Genomic DNA, 16,563 nt, shown 5'->3' on the forward strand with positions numbered 1-16,563 from the left:
TGAGCATAAGTGAGGACACAACCATTCTTCGGGAAGCAATCTTCGCACATTTTGAGTGCGCTACTCCACACGACAGGTGTAGAATGCCTACGCTGCGGTTTTGAATTTCGCGTGAAACATGTCACCCCACTGAGAGCGTTTCCATAGCAACAAGATTGCTTTACGTGAAGTAATTTTGAAAACCACTTTCATGTGATCAAGTGGAAATGCTAGCAAAGCCATCTCCCAAACTGGTTTCCTGAATCAGTTTCCAGTAAACTAGTTTTAGAAAGCGTAATGAGAACGGCCTCATACATTTACTGCCCCTTATAAAGGTGATATTTGTCAAATTATATATTTCATTAAATTTTTCAAAAACAAACATTTATTCTGACCTTTTGAGATTATAGCCTATTTAAGTATAATATCTATAACAAGAAAAAAAAATTCTTAAATTGCTCTGATGCCAATTGCCCCCCCCCCCCTCATTCTGTTGCAAAGCACATAAGATACAATTCTATGTTTTATTTGAGTCTAATACTACAATAATGTATGTTTATTAAATGTATACAGAATAGTGCTATTATCGGTAAGAAAATTCTCTGTCGATATTTCGCTAAAAATATCTTACCAATATCGACAACTGTCAACAAATTTTTTTTTATTAATAGGTGACAATTCCATTTATTACATAAAAAATCAATACGCATTGCATTGATCAGCGATGTCACGATACTCGCGCTGGTCAAAATTTGTATCTGCCACTGAACCGACAACGTTTAAAATCCGCGTTCATCGAATGTAAACGAGTACAAAACATATTGTAAAAAACATATTTAGCATGAATACATCCTCACCTTTCACGTTACTAGCATTATTTTAGGGTTGGATTAAATTTTATTGATAATTTTGGGGCTTTTTGGACATCGTTCTGAGCAGTCAACGATTTTGCCTATTAGCCGTTTTGGATTTCGTGCTGTTATATCTTCGAGTGTAGAGGGCAGCAACACACAGTCATGTTGCTTCTACGTTATTTGGTACTGGTTTTTGTCGCTACATGTAAATTGAGCTTGCGCTTATGAATGTTTTGGATACACTCGAGTGATGGAGTCGAGTGCAGTCACAATGTTTGGATTGTCATGATTGTAGCGAGGTGAGATTGTGTTTTGTGGCCAGTAAGTATTTGTATTTTGTTGAGATTTTGGAGTGATTGAGGCCGACATGTACGTGTATGTATGATATGCTACCTCACAAATTTCAAATGAATTGGCTTCATCATAATTGTTAATCCATGATCACTCAATTCCTGGTTTGGAATAAACTAAAAATATTTCTCTGAGCACTGCTAATAATTGCTTTATGACATTGAAATCTAATATTGTAGGTTTATTATATTGTGATTGGCGTGCTCCCGTCGCCCAAAGGTCTTTGTTATTTGTTCATAATGTTGAACTGTTTTTTAATGTGAATGTTCTTTATATCACCAGCTAATGAGGAGAGCCTTCTAACAGAAGCTTGATTTCTTTTGATAATCCCCAGGCGTTAGCTGGTGTTCTTTCCCTTTTTAGTGTTTATTTTTTTAATTCTGTTATTGTATTGTGAATATTTTCAATGTACTAAAATTTACTATTGTTATGAGTGTAATTGTGTTTCTGGAAATGAAATAAAATAAAAAATCCCATGACTATGATTCAGACTGTCAATAGATCAGAGTCAAACATTATCACCCATTGGAATGTTGATCTACATGACTAACCTTGTTCTCTTTCACTAACTATTTACATTCTGCAATATATTTTTTTATTATCATAAAGTGTAATTCTCGATGGGGTGAAAATATAATTACAGCTGTGTATGAAAACCAAATAATTTAAAATTTACCAAATTTTTTATAGTCAATGTTTCTCTTGCAAATGTCTGAGTGCAGTAGTTAGTCACATCAATCCCCTGGGGGTAACTATAATATGGTAGTAGACATTATGATTTATGAATATGATCAGTTAACAGAATAAAAACAGTTTTCAAGTTGAGTGTCTTTTTGAGTAAAAAGAGTTCCATTGATTTTGTTGTTTCCGTTTTTTGTCTTTGTGTTGGCCTACTAAACCATTTCCTACCTGCTCTCTATGTCATACTTTACTCCCTCTCCTCCACTCAATTATTCACCATCAAAGCTGAATTGTTTTAAAGATGGAAAAAAGCAATCTTTCTTACCAGAATCATCTTCTTCCTGTATGATCGTATCCATTTTTATCCTCAGATAAACAACAACTATTTCTTCTCATTCAAGACTATTACAGTATACAAGTAATATTTCCTTATCAATCCCCAATAACCAAAATCAAAATCAAAATAATATGCTTAGTCCACATGGAAACAGCTTGGTATATCATCAAGATGAATTTAGAAGTAATTTGAGAAAGTCATTGTAGTGATAGTTTTCCTGAAGCAGAAAGGAAACTGACGGGGAGGATGCCGATTAGATACTCTACTGCTGAGAAATCAGAAAGTCATGCGCTGAATGTGCCGACACAAATCAAAGTGAAGAGTGAGAAATATCTTTTAAGAATCTCTTGCGGTGGAACTTTGGATTTCACAGTGCTTCCACACACACATATCAGGCAAATAGCTACCCACACACGACTTGCCTGTCAGAATATATATGATGTGTGTATTGTTATTGTTTGTTTGCTTGTGACTCATATGGAAGCTTGGGAGAGATTGAAAGACCCGCCCACCTGCGATCATTACAAGGCTCAAAGAATTGTCTACATTTATTAGTCTCTTTATTTAGACCATCCTGAGTACTGTGCAGGTCAATATTTCTCTAATTGATTCAACCGTACATGTAAACAAACCGCATACAATTTCAGTCTCAGTGGAAAATAGGTTACATGTATAGGGCTAATTCTATTCAAAGAGGAAAGAAAAATGCACTCAAATCTACTAGTGATAACAATAAAAAAATTAAACGATAGATAAAATTAAACTCCCCCTCCTTATTTCCTCCAATATGCCTACTTGTTTTACATCAGTGCAAGATGAACTGGGAACCCATGCATGCTTCTGTAGGCCGTGTATTGTCCTACATGGTGTCAATTAGAACAGGTGTCTCAAATTCAATGGGTGTGACAGTTAGGATGTGCTTTTGAAATGACGCCAGTTACTGTATTTAGATCATATATGTCCACTCTGCTTACCAATCATTTCTTTACTGTATTTTTTCTCAGACTTCATGCAACAGTTGTCACTTTTATCAGCTGTTGCATATTACATGTATGCTCTACCTGGAAAATAGATTGTCTTATCTTATCAATTCCTGTTACATTCAAGAATTGACAGTAATGAGGATCATTAAATGAATCATTAATATGCTTTTCACACTGCATTTCCTTAACCCCAGACTATCCTTAACCCCATACTATTTTTTTTTATTCACACTGTCTTTCTTAACCCCATACTATTTGCTTGGCCAGCGTTAACACCTTAACCCCGGACTATCACACAGCTCATGAATATTGATCATTTTACCATACAGAGCGTAAGTGACGTGCAATTTCGACTTCTGTGATTGGCTAATGCTTACACCACTTTTCCTTAGCCCACTTTCGTTTCACACAGCATCTCTTAGCACCGCAATTGCTTTTTTGCAGGGCCAGATAGTACTGTTCTATTTACCGGGCTAGCCCACTTTGCTAAAACGTAGTGTGATTATGAAGTGGACTAAGCTTAACCCCGGGAAATTAGTGGGGCTAAGACCCCTCCCCCCTTAGCCCCACCAATTTCCTGGGGTTAAGGAGAAAAAGTGCAGTGTGAAAAGCATATTACAGTACAATGAAACTGGAAAACTATCTCTAAGATATTGCTGACAGATTTCTAGTTTTTTTGCCTTTCTTTGTGGTAACAATAAAAATCCTTCAAATTTTATCATTTTTTTACCCAAAATGCACTCGAAATTTGGATTACAATCAGCATGCTTCTATCAAAAGGAATACAATGGTAAATAGAAAAATTTATTGTTCTTATATCCTTGTCCCACAAAATGTGATTATATTGCACAGTGAAAATGAAAACATAAATCACAAAAAGTACCCTCTCCATTCATTGTCTTTTTACCCCTTCTTTTTTTATGCTGCTATTATTAGACAACAGTGATTCATAAAATTGATGAGTTTGTGTGTTTTCAAAGACAACAGCCTGTCTGGCATGTCTTTTGTTTACTTTGTGCAGGGGTTGAAAAGTAAATAACAGTCCAACAAACTATAGTTTAAACATAGTGGGGAAATATATGCTTCTTTTTCGAATAACCCTTTATCAAACTAGTGTCTTACAATATCAATCCTTGAAGTTGAATAAAATTAATTCAAGAAAATCAAGTTTATATTTAAGATCATGATAATAATAAAAATTTTAATCTACACTTATTCAATCCCAAGCACAAAGATTAGGCAAAATTTGAATGAAAATTAGAAGTGGAATTCCAGACTTGATATTGCTGGTAGTGGTAATGGTACATGTAAATCTATATTATGCAATGAATTCCATAGAGCATTACTCAGTACATGTATGTATTGTATTTTTTGGTAACACAATAGATCTACAGATTCATTTTTTTTTTTTTTTTTTTGGGAGGGTGAAGTTCAAAGTGAGCTTAATTTCTGAATCAGCAAACAGCAGGTACAATCCCTGCAGTTACCAATTTTTTCTTCAATCTGTATATTTCTGGAAAGCAGTCAATAATGTGCAAAACCAGGTAGAGGAAACTAATTATACAGAGCATTTACATGTTTCATGGTTAAAGTTTGCTTGAATTCTCTATCCTTGCCATCATCTGATGCACTGCATGGGCTGCACTGAATACATGGAGGTCTATATTACACAGGAAGATTAAAGCTATCCTATATGTTTTCACTTTTCAATATTTAAAGCATATCAATAAATTGATATAAACTGTAGGCCTAGCAAGAATCTTCTAATTTAAGCAAAGAACATTGGAAGGAAAGCAAATTTTTGTCATAACTGTCCATTTCCCTTCATTAGAATCAAAGACTTCTAAAATACTTTGGTTAAATAATATATAGTTGGGAGACAGACAAGTTTGTTTTTCCATCCTCAAGCCTCATCGATCTACTAATTATAAATGATTGTCCTTGGCCTCTTTCCATTACATGTACATCTCCTTCTAGTCTCCATTCCATGAGCACTGATTAGTGTTGCAGGAAAGGGAATGTAGATATCAACGACACTTTAATATCACAGATCACTTTATATGAATATCAAACAGTGATGTTCATGAGAAGTCTACACATATTAACTCTGAATATAATTTTCAAGTTCAATATTTTGACTAGCCCATTGTACTTGAGCATACAATGTACGAAATTCTAAGTGTAACATAAACATCGCCGTGCTTTATACTAATTATAAAGCAAGATATTGATAATCTGATGATGCATGAATCCTAGACTAACACTGATACTGGTCCTACAGTTAGCAAGCATCAAATGCCAAGAGTGCATATTAACATTAGCGTCATATTCCTTCAATTAGATCTGTTTAAAATGGTTTTGAAGGCTACAGGGTTACATGCAATCATTCATGTGCACTGACACCTTTCCATATAAAACAATTAGATATTGTACCAGTCAATGCTTGAAATATGTTTCTGCCTTCTGGCAACTATTGGGTGCAATAAGCATTTTTTAGGAAAAATATTTTAGCATTCCAATTGCTCAAGATTGATGTTGAAAAAAAGAGGATACTTAAAAAGAATGATTTATTCAAAAGAAAAATAGAGACAAATACCTGATTTTTTTTCAAATTCCATCAATATTCAAACTTTTATCAATCATGCACTCATACATATACATGTAAGTGTAGAATCTATCAACGCCTGAACTTGCAATATCATCACTATAACAACAGCCTCATGCGCATGAAGGACATTCTATTCTTAGTATTAGTGCAACATTGGTATTGTGTCTACTCAGGGTTGAGATCTATTATAACAGCTTGTTTCAATATATGCAATATACTTTTATCACAAACACATAGGCTGAGCCATAGAAAGAAATTGACTTACATGTATGGTGTACCATGAAAAAAAAAGCCTCTTGTATGCTTTTCACACTGTACTTTCTTTCCTTAAAGGCCTACTCAGGGTTGAGATCTATTATAACAGCTTGTTTCAATATATGCAATATACTTTTATCACAAACACATAGGCTGAGCCATAGAAAGAAATTGACTTACATGTATGGTGTACCATGAAAAAAAAAGCCTCTTGTATGCTTTTCACACTGTACTTTCTTTCCTTAAGGCGTTAACCCCGGCTAAGCAGATAGTATAGGGTAAAGAAAGACAGTGTGAGTCCAAAAAAAGAAAGTATGGGGTTAAGGATAGTCCGGGGTTAAGGATAGTATGGGGTTAAGGAAATGCAGTGTGAAAAGCATATTAGTCTTATTTATTGCTCTAAACCACAAGATGTGGTCACTTAGTCATTCAAACAGGATCTCACTCAAAGAATCTATGACCTTAGAAAGAGCAGAGGCACACTAGAAAGTTTCACAAATAAACTACCACCACACACAATCTAGATTACAAATATGTTTGAATAAATTCTGCTGGAGTCAGTTGACCTCAAATCAGTAAACCCCTATTCAACATGCCTGTAATCCAGTATGAGTACATGTATGTTTAATATGCTTGAAAATAAAATAAAATCTTTATTTCAATAAAAGAAAAGTCCACCCTGACATTAACCCAACCATGGCACCTGACAAACAAAAGGCCGAAAAGCTGCAATATCCTCCAGAACTACCCGCGAAACAAGGAAAAAATATATATCCTACCTCAATAACTTTTTCTACTTGCAGAAAATATGATGGTTGAAGATCAGTTCTGTATGTTCTTATGCCAAAGGTTGGATTTTGCAATGAACTAAGCAGTTTTACAATTTAGTCTTGTAAAATTGGTTTGTCTTTCCTTTCCTCCAAAATAAAAATGATCAAGATCATGACCTGATCAAAGCAGTGCTCATGGTGGCCCAACATCAATTATATTACTGTACATAGCATTGCTTGAATGCCAAAGATCAGTCCCTACTCTCCAGGTCAGAAAAGTTTTGCATTTTTTCCAGAGATGAAGTTTGTTACTTATACTATGAAGAGTTTCAACATTGTCATTTTTCAGAAAGTTGTTTGTTTTATTTTGTATTCCAGTATTATCTTCATGATTCCTATTTTTGTTATTTGATTTCTAAGTCTATCTTTTGGGGTAATGTAATTGGCATGGTTTGAAATCCTTGCTCATTTTTTTTATACAAAGGAGCCTTGCAAGAAGGCAGAAGGTCCCATTTTTATAAGTCTTTGGTATGACTTGGCAGGGGATCGAATGCATGACCTCCTGTGTATGAGGCGGGAACTCTACCTCTGAGCCACCTTGTCCAGTATGAAAAGAAAGATTGACTTTAAGTTGGACTGGATGAGAGTGAAAGTTTTATCTACTGGATCCAATCACAATATCAATCTGAACTCACCATAAAGAAGGCAGTCAGTCTTGGCATTTACATGTAAGAAGTTTATATTATTTCTTACCTGATATATCAAACTTAGCGGCTTGAGCCCCATCAAAGAGTTCTTGCAGATTGATCCTTGGGCTAAGGTTTCCTAGTCTTTTGACTATATCTTCATCTGTTGGTGTTGCTTTTCCTGCAGCTTCACTCATGTTTAGTGTATCTAACATTATGGTACCTGTTAAAACAATAACAGAAGGAATAAACATTTAATATACCCAAAGTATTAAACATAAAATTTGGCTGTCTATACTATCACTTGAAAAAAAAATCTTCTTCCATACAAACTAGGCTTTCCAGAAAATGTTTCTTGTTTTCAATATAACTTGATTAAACTGTCCTTTAGATTACATGTAATAAACACTTTATTTTACCTGCTTCTCAAGAACTGCTTTTAACTGCTTCTCAATACTGAATAAACAATTTATCAATTTGCTTTTTATTAATTATATCTACTACGAGCAATAAACCTCTCTTTAAAATGCTAGATGAATAAAATTAACAGCAAAGAGAGTCTTTACGCTTTGACATCTTACCAAGGAGCAATTTAACTAGTTGATGATCCAAAATTTCTAGGTGTTTGTCCAAGATCTGTTTGGCTACCAATGTAGAACATGACCCTACCAGCTCCCTTGTGATGCTGATTGCTCTATCCTCATCGTCATGACGACTGTTCACATGATGATCAATCACTTCTACAACATACTGGTCTAACCAGGTATCATTCTCTGTGGGTACATTGTGATCAACGAGAGTTATTGTCAAATTTGGAATAGATTTAAGATCAATCTCATCACGGCAGACCAAGTCTGTTAACTGGATATTGCATCTTGGGAGAAGGTGACTTGTTTCAGTTCTTAAAGGAAGCTCTTCCCTTGGAATGTTGAGCACAGGTATGATGGCTTCATCAGATGACTGAGCATCCTGTAAGAGCATCAAATGAAATACAAATTAAATACATTATTTCAAGCCTTTAAAGTCAATGATTTTTATGCACATTGAGTAATGTGAATTTCTCCTTTGATGAGCTCTATTCTATATAAAACTCTTTTGTGTAAACATTCAACATACATTCAATAACCATGTTTCAATCAAGAGCATTACAATGCTGTAAGTGTAAATAATAGTTATGCCTTCAGATCCAAATAAAACAAAGAAAAGAAGAAATATGAAAGAATAAGAGACTATTACAATCCAATTATTTTGAAGCACCTTCATTCACTGTTGTTTCTCATATTGTGTACAATAATATACAATCATGTTAGATTAAATTTCATACGAGTTACAATTTGACTATAAAAAGTACAATAGGGAAAGCACTAAAGTTTTCATTTTGATGTCTCCATGTACAATCTTTCTTGTCAGTGTATGTACAGAGGAAATGGATGGGGTTCTTAACACCCAGACAGGAAATGAGTAGTATTAAGTAGCAGATTTTCTTTGGCATTGTTTCAACTATTTTTACAAATACATGTGCATTATGTAAACTGGCTTCAAAGAATTCGGTCCATTTCTGTGAAATACTCAGAAGACGGAAGAGAACATGCATATATACCAAGCATTATTATGTACTCAAGGGATATCTTTATACGGAAAGATACTGCGGAACCAATTTTTTTTATTATGGTACTACAAAATTCTTTCAAGGGAATTTTAGTGCAAAATATTCCTACAGGGTATATACAGGGCTAAATATACACTGAACTGTCCATCTTACACTTAAAGGGATGGTCCAGGCTGAAAATATTTATATCTAAATACATAGAGTAGAATTCACTGAGCAAAATGCCGAAAATTTCATCAAAATCGGATAACAAATAACAAAGTTATTGAATTTTAAAGTTTAGCAATATTTTGTGAAAACAGTCGTCATGAATATTCATTAGGTGGGCTGATGATGTCACATCCCCACTTTCCGTTTTCTTATGTTATTACATAAAATCATAATTTTTTCATTATTTCATACTTGTGTGAATAATATGTCTCCCTTATAATGAAATAAGTTGCAGCAATAAACATCTAATGCACTATAATCAGTTGTCAATCCAATTTTTCTAGTTCTTGGAGGAAAATTTTTGAATAAACCTAATTTCATATTATAAAATACAAAAGAACAAGTGGGGATGTGACATCATCAGCCCACCTAATGAATATTCATGATGACTGTTTTCACAAAATATTGCTAAACTTTAAAATTCAATAACTTTGTTATTTGTTATCCGATTTTGATGAAATTTTCTGCATTTTCCTAAATGAATTCTACTCTATTTATCAAGCTATAAATACTCTCAGCCCGGACCATCCCTTTAAATGAAATACCAGTACCATATTGAAAATTCTAGATTGAGGATGATGATCAAATATCTCACCTTGTAAATTTGTAATCATAAATCTATTATATTGTTTTTGCAGTCTACCCTTGAATATAATATATATTATGCAAAATATTTTTTTTATACTCTTCAATTCATTGTTTTAACATAGGCCCTAAATAAAATCTGATAATGGGTGACGGGTGTTCAATATTCATGTCACATTAATTTAATTTGGTTTCATTTCTAAAAATATTGATTTTTTTTGCGTACAATAGCTGCAGTACCTTTGTACATGTATGTAAACCCTTTAAAAAAATAAACTTTGCTTTCTCCTGGGACCCAAACCACCACTCTAAATGTAAGCCTCAATGTATTATTACTCCTGCATCTTCCAGTGCATTTTCTTTAGAGTACAGATTTTTTAATGAACTTGAATAAATACAGTAAATGTATTGAAATGAACATAGCATAGCTTCTGCATCACAGCCTACTTGAAGTTGCTACATGTATTCCCTTCAGATTACTTGACCTGTTGAATAGCGAGAGTGAAATGAGTCATTACAGAATTAACAAAGGCTGTCACTTGAAATCTCTATTTACTGGGATAACTCCTCATCCTGTTTCCATGCCAACTTAACCTCGAAGCAAACAAACAATTTGCTATCACCTATCTTTTAACATGTTTCTTTGTGGATAATAATTTTAATGTAGAACTCTTGTTAAAGAATTTTATTACAATATTAATCCCTTTTCATGAGTTGTGCATTTTAACACATCAAGCATTTCACATAATACATAATACAGTAATAAATTTACTGACTCCCATGAACAAGTACAGTCACTGAACAATTTTTACAATCTAATTTTTACAGCAAATTGATTTTTCAGAGAAATTCATTTCAGTTAAACATAGAAGCATTAACAATCTCAATCACAAAGTGTGATTAGAAAATATGAACAAAAATATGACTAGATCAGATATAGAATTCCCATTCTCATCTAGAATATGTTGCTAATACAATCATTTATCAAATTGTGTGCAGGCAAATATTTCAAATACCTGTAGGAGGAACTTGCGGAATTTGAAAGTGAGGAAACTTACCTGAGATAAATTGTATGCATGAGATATCGCAGAGACAGTAGAGTCCAAATCACAAGCTTCATTTCCAATAACAACATGTACCTTGCTGAATGATGATAGTGTTTGCTGAAAGGATTAGATGGAAGAGTGAAAAAAATTTAAAAGGGTGGGTTATTTAAATGACTTTTGGGCTATTGCAACCTACACCATACACATCTTAAGTCTAAAATAGGGGATAAAGTGGGAAGATGACTATCAGGAGGTGATGTATAGTTGAACCTTTGAAGCATATATCTCAAACTGCAGATTGAATGCAAATTAATAAAATTAAAACTGTCACCATTTCTTAATTCTCATTATATTCTTTGTGTGAATTCTTGGACGTGAATGATTTATTACACCCAAATCAATCTGGTTTTCGGCCAATGCATTCAACAACTACTGCTCTTGCAAAACTTGTAAATCAGTGGTCGTCAAACATTGATTGAATTTCTGGAGTTGCATTCATAGATCTTCGGAAGGCCTTTGATACCGTGGACCATAAGCTGCTTTTAAAGAAATTAGCTTGCATTGGTTGTAGTAATAGGACTATCACTTGGTTCAAATCATATTTATTTGATCGACAACAAGTGACACAATTCAAAGGAGCCAAATCGCACCCTTCAATCGTCAAATTAGGCGTGCCACAAGGGTCAATTCTAGGTCCCCTTTTATTTTCAATATATGTTAATAGTTTACCTGAATGTATTCATGAAGGTATCATAGATATGTACGCTGACGACACGACACTTACCGTCAGTGCGAATGATGCGACAGTTTTGGAAGAAAAATTAACTGTTGCATTAAACAAGGTCATGGCATGGATTAAAGATAATCAGCTCGTCCTCAACACTGAAAAAACTTGTGTCATGATAATAGGTTCTCATGCTAATCTCAGGAAAATAGATTCTTTCACGATTTCGTTAAACGGTGATTTGATATATAGAGTTCAATTCACCAAATGCTTAGGAGTTTTGATAGATGAAGAACTGAAATGGTCAAAACAAATTGAAAATGTATGTAAACTTTAGTGCTGTTGTCGATAGGCCTCATATCGACATTGATGTCGACATACGAAGGATTTTCAATGTTTCCGACATGTCGACATGCACGCCCCCACATCGACATGTAAACATAAAATAAAAAGGGGTCTAGCCTAAAGTCACGAATGTAAAGCTTTGCTGAAAAGTTAGAAGCATTTATACACAGTAATTGGCGCGATTAAAAGGTTTATTCAGCTTAGCAGCGCATTAAATGAAAAAAGAATACCTGTGAGCTGCGCGGCAGCACAAATACGTCAGTGCGGGTCCGGCCTGCCCGATCGAGCCGCGCCCTAGATCGCATCGCTCTAGCGCTATTCACCGTGCTTGATAATACGTTGCTCCTCAATGCATTACTTTTCACATAAACGTGAGCAGCAGCGAACACGTGTTTTTGTCAAAGTTGTGACCGCCGCAATTGAGCGCTTACTTCATATCACGAAGTCACAGAAAACTTCCCTTCCTTCGTTTGGAGATCGTTGCACGGATTGCCGCGGAAGTGATACTGAAATTATCGGTCGATTCTCATTATTTTTTATTGTCAATTTGAGGAGCTTGCGTTTGCAGCACATGTGTACCAGCGTATAATACGCGATGATCATTGTTGTAAATGGTGATTCTCAAATTGGCTCTGAGTGTTATTGCGCAATGCTTTCGAGACCGGATCGTGGTACAAAAACTTGATTCTCCAGAAAAAATGTGAATTAAATCGGTGATTTTGAAAGTGAATTCACTCTAGCTTAGTGAAAATATGTTTTCCCGAACTGAGCCTGTATTATATAGATCTAGTGTGGGGATATCACTCGTGTCAAGGTGAATAATTTGATTGAGAATGTAATGTTCCACGATCGAATGATTTTTTAAAATGTTATTGTTAGGGAGCCTAGGCTAAATTACGGTCCCTTTTTCATGTCGACATTGTCGATGTCGGGATTAATTTTTAAGCGACATGTCGACATGGATTTTTGTTCCCGACAACAGCACTAGTAAACTTACTCAAAAAAGTATTGGCATAATAAAGAGAGCGAAAAGTTCTTTGCCTGTGCAGTCCTTAAAGTTGCTTTATAACAGTTTAGTGTTGCCAAGATTTGATTACTGTTCTGCTGTATGGTCGAATAGATTTCAATCCCAAACAATTAAGCTGCAAAAAATTCAGAAGAGGGCTGCAAGAATAATATTGAACAAGACATACGACACACCGTCGGCTGATTTGTTCGCAAGTCTTAAATGGATGACACTAGACAAACAATTTGAGCTCAGTCGCGTTTCGATGATATATAAATGTGTTCATAATTTGATTTATTGATATTTGATTATACGTCAAACGAGTGCCCGTCTGCGTTTTGTTTGCTGCTAAGTTTGTTAATGTTTCGTTTTACATTCAAATCCTAATGTGAATCTTAATGCCGTAACATTCTGTACATACGTTATGCATTTTGTAAATATGTTTATTGTTATTCAGGGCCCCATGGAAGACCACTACTTATTGGTAAATGGGCTACCCTGTCAAAATATCAGAAATAAATAAAAATGAATAAATGTCAGACCTAGTGTCAGATACATTTTTTGTGATGATTAAAAAAGTATGACTGATCTACAATGTATAATCCACCCTGTGGTTCTTATAAAATGATTGCTCAAGAAGAGTATGGCCCTTGAATATAAGTATTTAGTCTACTATAAAAAACAATTCAATACAGCTGCAGCACTGCTGACTTTGAAACGACTATTGAATAATTTTTCAAAAAAAAGAAACACCATTCATATGATAATAAACCCTATATTCATTGACCCTATAAATGACCTTTGACCTTGATCATGTGACCTAAGACTTGTGCAAAATAGTAAATGATACTTGATTACCATCATGTCCTTGTTTCGTGAACTTTCGAAGTTATGATGGCAATTCAACAATAACCCCGACATGTTCAAAGTTCATTGACCTAAAAAGACCTTTGACCTGGGTCATGTAACCTGAAGAGAATATATTTTTCATAAAACAGTTTGACTGCAATTTTTATGCCCCCACAGACGAAGTCCAGCGGGGGCATTAAGCGTTGCCCCTGTCCGTCCGTCTGTCCACCTGTCCGTACGTCCGTAACCCACTTGGTTATATATATTCAATGGATTTTTAAAAAATTTGGTGCGTAGGTAGATGACACCAAAATACAAGCTAAGTTCGAATTCGGAGCCCGCAGGTCAAGGTCACAGCTCATTAAAGTGATCATTTCACTTTGTTCTGATTTTAAAAAAATCTCCTTTTGGTTCCTGAAAATGGGCTTAACATTAGGCTTATAGTGTAAAAATACCATCCCAAAAGTTTCAAAATATTATATTTACAGGATCAATTTTAAAACCTTGGAGATGTAAACCAAAGTTTGAAATAATTGGGAGTTGGTTTCAATGACTATGTGTATACAGGGAATCTATGCACCACACAACATTAATTCTAGATGAACACAGCATGACCTACATACAGTGTGTACAAGGTATACACTGAATGTACAGTGCAGCTAATAGTGTGTGCATGTATAGGAGATACACACAACAGAAGGCAGTCAAAATAGCCAACGGACTTTTTGAATTGAAAACTGGTCATAAGCTGAACCCGTCTACTAGACGGTTCTCAAAATCAGGCTAATAAATTGCTACTTGTATCTAAATTAGAGTTTTTTATCCTATATTGTGGTCTGTTTCAGGGTTCTTGAGGACAAATACAGGCACTGATACGCACGTTTCAACTCAGTTTGAGAATTTTTTAAATCAGCTGCTCACAAAGTTAAACGATCCCTTTAAATATGCAAGTTGGTTTCCACATGATAACTATGAAATAATTAACAGATTTAAAACAATTTGGATGTGTAGGTAAATGACACCAAATTACAGGCTAAGTTTGAAATCGGAGCACACAGGTCAAAGATCACAGCTCATTATAGATATGCAAGTTGGTTTCTGCATAGTAACTTAGGGAAAAATCAACAGATTTCGAAGAATTCTGGTGTGTGTAAGAAGATGACAGCAAAATACAGGCTAATTTCGATTGCAAAGTCCGCAGGTCAAAGGTCACAGCTCATTATATGCAAGTTGGCTTCAGAATGTATTAAACTTAGGGAATAATCAACAGATTGACAAAATTATTGGTGGGTGTAGGTTCCTGCACGATATTAAGTTCAATCATATTGAATTAATTTCTGATCGCGTTAAGCGGGGGCATCTGTGTCCTTTGGACATGTCAAATTTCTAGTTCAAATATTAACTGATAATTTTGAGCTCATTGTAAAGTGTATGCACAATTTACCAGCAAGTGCATTGGAGCAAAGTATTAAGATGTGTATATGTCTGTATTTCAAATCTACATTTATAGCACATAACATTCATTTTGATAGTGCTAGAGATGGGAAATTAAGCAGCAATAATAACCATTGGTAAGAACTACATCTACAGTAGGCCCACCCCCTTACCAAATAAACAAAGAACAAAGCAGTTTCATTAAATAAGGAAATTCATTTTCCCAACTACTGTATCTTACTAAGGATGAAATAGTGAGCATGATCATCATTATGTTTCTTTATATCTTTTACAAAATCTGCCGGAAGGCCTACAATATCCTCTCTCACTATCTATCATTGAACAAGCACTCTCAATAGGCCAGTGCTGCAATACTTCCATCACAACTTTATCTACTCCCATCACAACTTTATCTGGTAAAACGGAATTGACGCAATTCCTGACAAAAATATATAACAAAGTGCTTGCACTATGTTATGTAATCATAAATCCTTGGGAGAATTACCCTTATAAAATACAAGTATCACTATCCATTCAACAAGCTCAAAACAAAACAATAACAATGATCATGGACCAGATTAAAACTTTGCAACAATGGTATTCTTTTTGTCATATCAACTTTTACAATCCATACCAAAAATAAAATACAAATTTGCTATAAAAACAGAAATGCAGCATGTCCATTCTATGAGGTGATTATACCCTCAGCTACCACATTTGAAAATTAAATTTACAAATAATGTCTTATCATTTTTTTTAAAGAAATTTAGACATAACATTAGAGAAAACTGCCTCTGGCAGTCTCGCGTACATTACGCAATTCGCTATAGCAGCAGTGCTGCCTTTTGAAAACAGCTAACGAATAACTATTCAAAGAAGATAACATTAATATAATAATAAAATATTATGTCCATTGACTCAAAATGACCTTTGACCATGATCATGTGGCCTAAGACATGTGTAAATCAATCATTCATACTTGATTACACTTATATTGATGTTTCATGAGCTAGATCCATAAACTTTATAAAGTTATGATGCCAATTCAATCCAATACAAATTCCCAACACGGCCAGAGTTCAATCATTGAACTTTAAATGACCTTTGATATCGGCCATGTTCCTGAAACGCGCACAGGGTATTTAGGGATACATTCAGGGGTGTGAGTGGTCACAAATAAGAAGATCTGAAAAAAGCTGAAGAGTGTTGAAAAAGTCTGAAATAGAAAGAGCTCCCATACTTTTTGTACAG

General features: G+C 34.6%; 2 protein-coding genes across 3 annotated transcripts in view; both read right to left on the reverse strand.

Annotated features, from left to right (window-relative positions):
* LOC129255418 (uncharacterized) overlaps positions 1-2,652 on the reverse strand; it is a 43,266-nt gene extending 40,614 nt beyond the window's left edge. For both annotated transcript variants that reach the window (XM_054893771.2, XM_064097549.1), the window contains exon 1: positions 2,191-2,652. In XM_054893771.2, the coding sequence (XP_054749746.2) occupies positions 2,191-2,224 (34 nt within the window). In that variant the 5' untranslated portion in view covers positions 2,225-2,652. The remainder of the gene's footprint in view (positions 1-2,190) is intronic.
* Positions 2,653-4,603: 1,951 nt separating this feature from the next.
* Positions 4,604-11,801, reverse strand: LOC129255417 (exopolyphosphatase PRUNE1-like). The gene is made up of 4 exons (XM_054893770.2): positions 11,739-11,801; positions 10,967-11,071; positions 8,086-8,473; positions 4,604-7,727 (listed from the first exon to the last, which is right to left on the reverse strand). Exons 1-4 carry the CDS (start codon positions 11,799-11,801, stop codon positions 7,561-7,563), a joined length of 723 nt encoding a protein of 240 aa, XP_054749745.1. The 3' UTR covers positions 4,604-7,560.
* Between the last annotated feature and the right edge of the window lie 4,762 nt (positions 11,802-16,563).

This window comes from Lytechinus pictus, chromosome 3 (genome assembly GCF_037042905.1).
Source record: "Lytechinus pictus isolate F3 Inbred chromosome 3, Lp3.0, whole genome shotgun sequence".
Lineage (NCBI taxonomy): Eukaryota > Metazoa > Echinodermata > Echinoidea > Temnopleuroida > Toxopneustidae > Lytechinus > Lytechinus pictus.

Coding starts and splice junctions, on each gene's coding strand:
- LOC129255417 (XM_054893770.2), bottom strand. CDS start 11,801: ATGACCTTGTTTAATGCAACAGTTAATTTTTCTTCCAAAACTGTCGCA. Junction 8,474..10,966: donor ATGCATACAATTTATCTCAG/GTAAGTTTCCTC, acceptor ATGCTCTTACAG/GATGCTCAGTCATCTGATGA. Junction 7,728..8,085: donor ACTAGTTAAATTGCTCCTTG/GTAAGATGTCAA, acceptor TTGTTTTAACAG/GTACCATAATGTTAGATACA.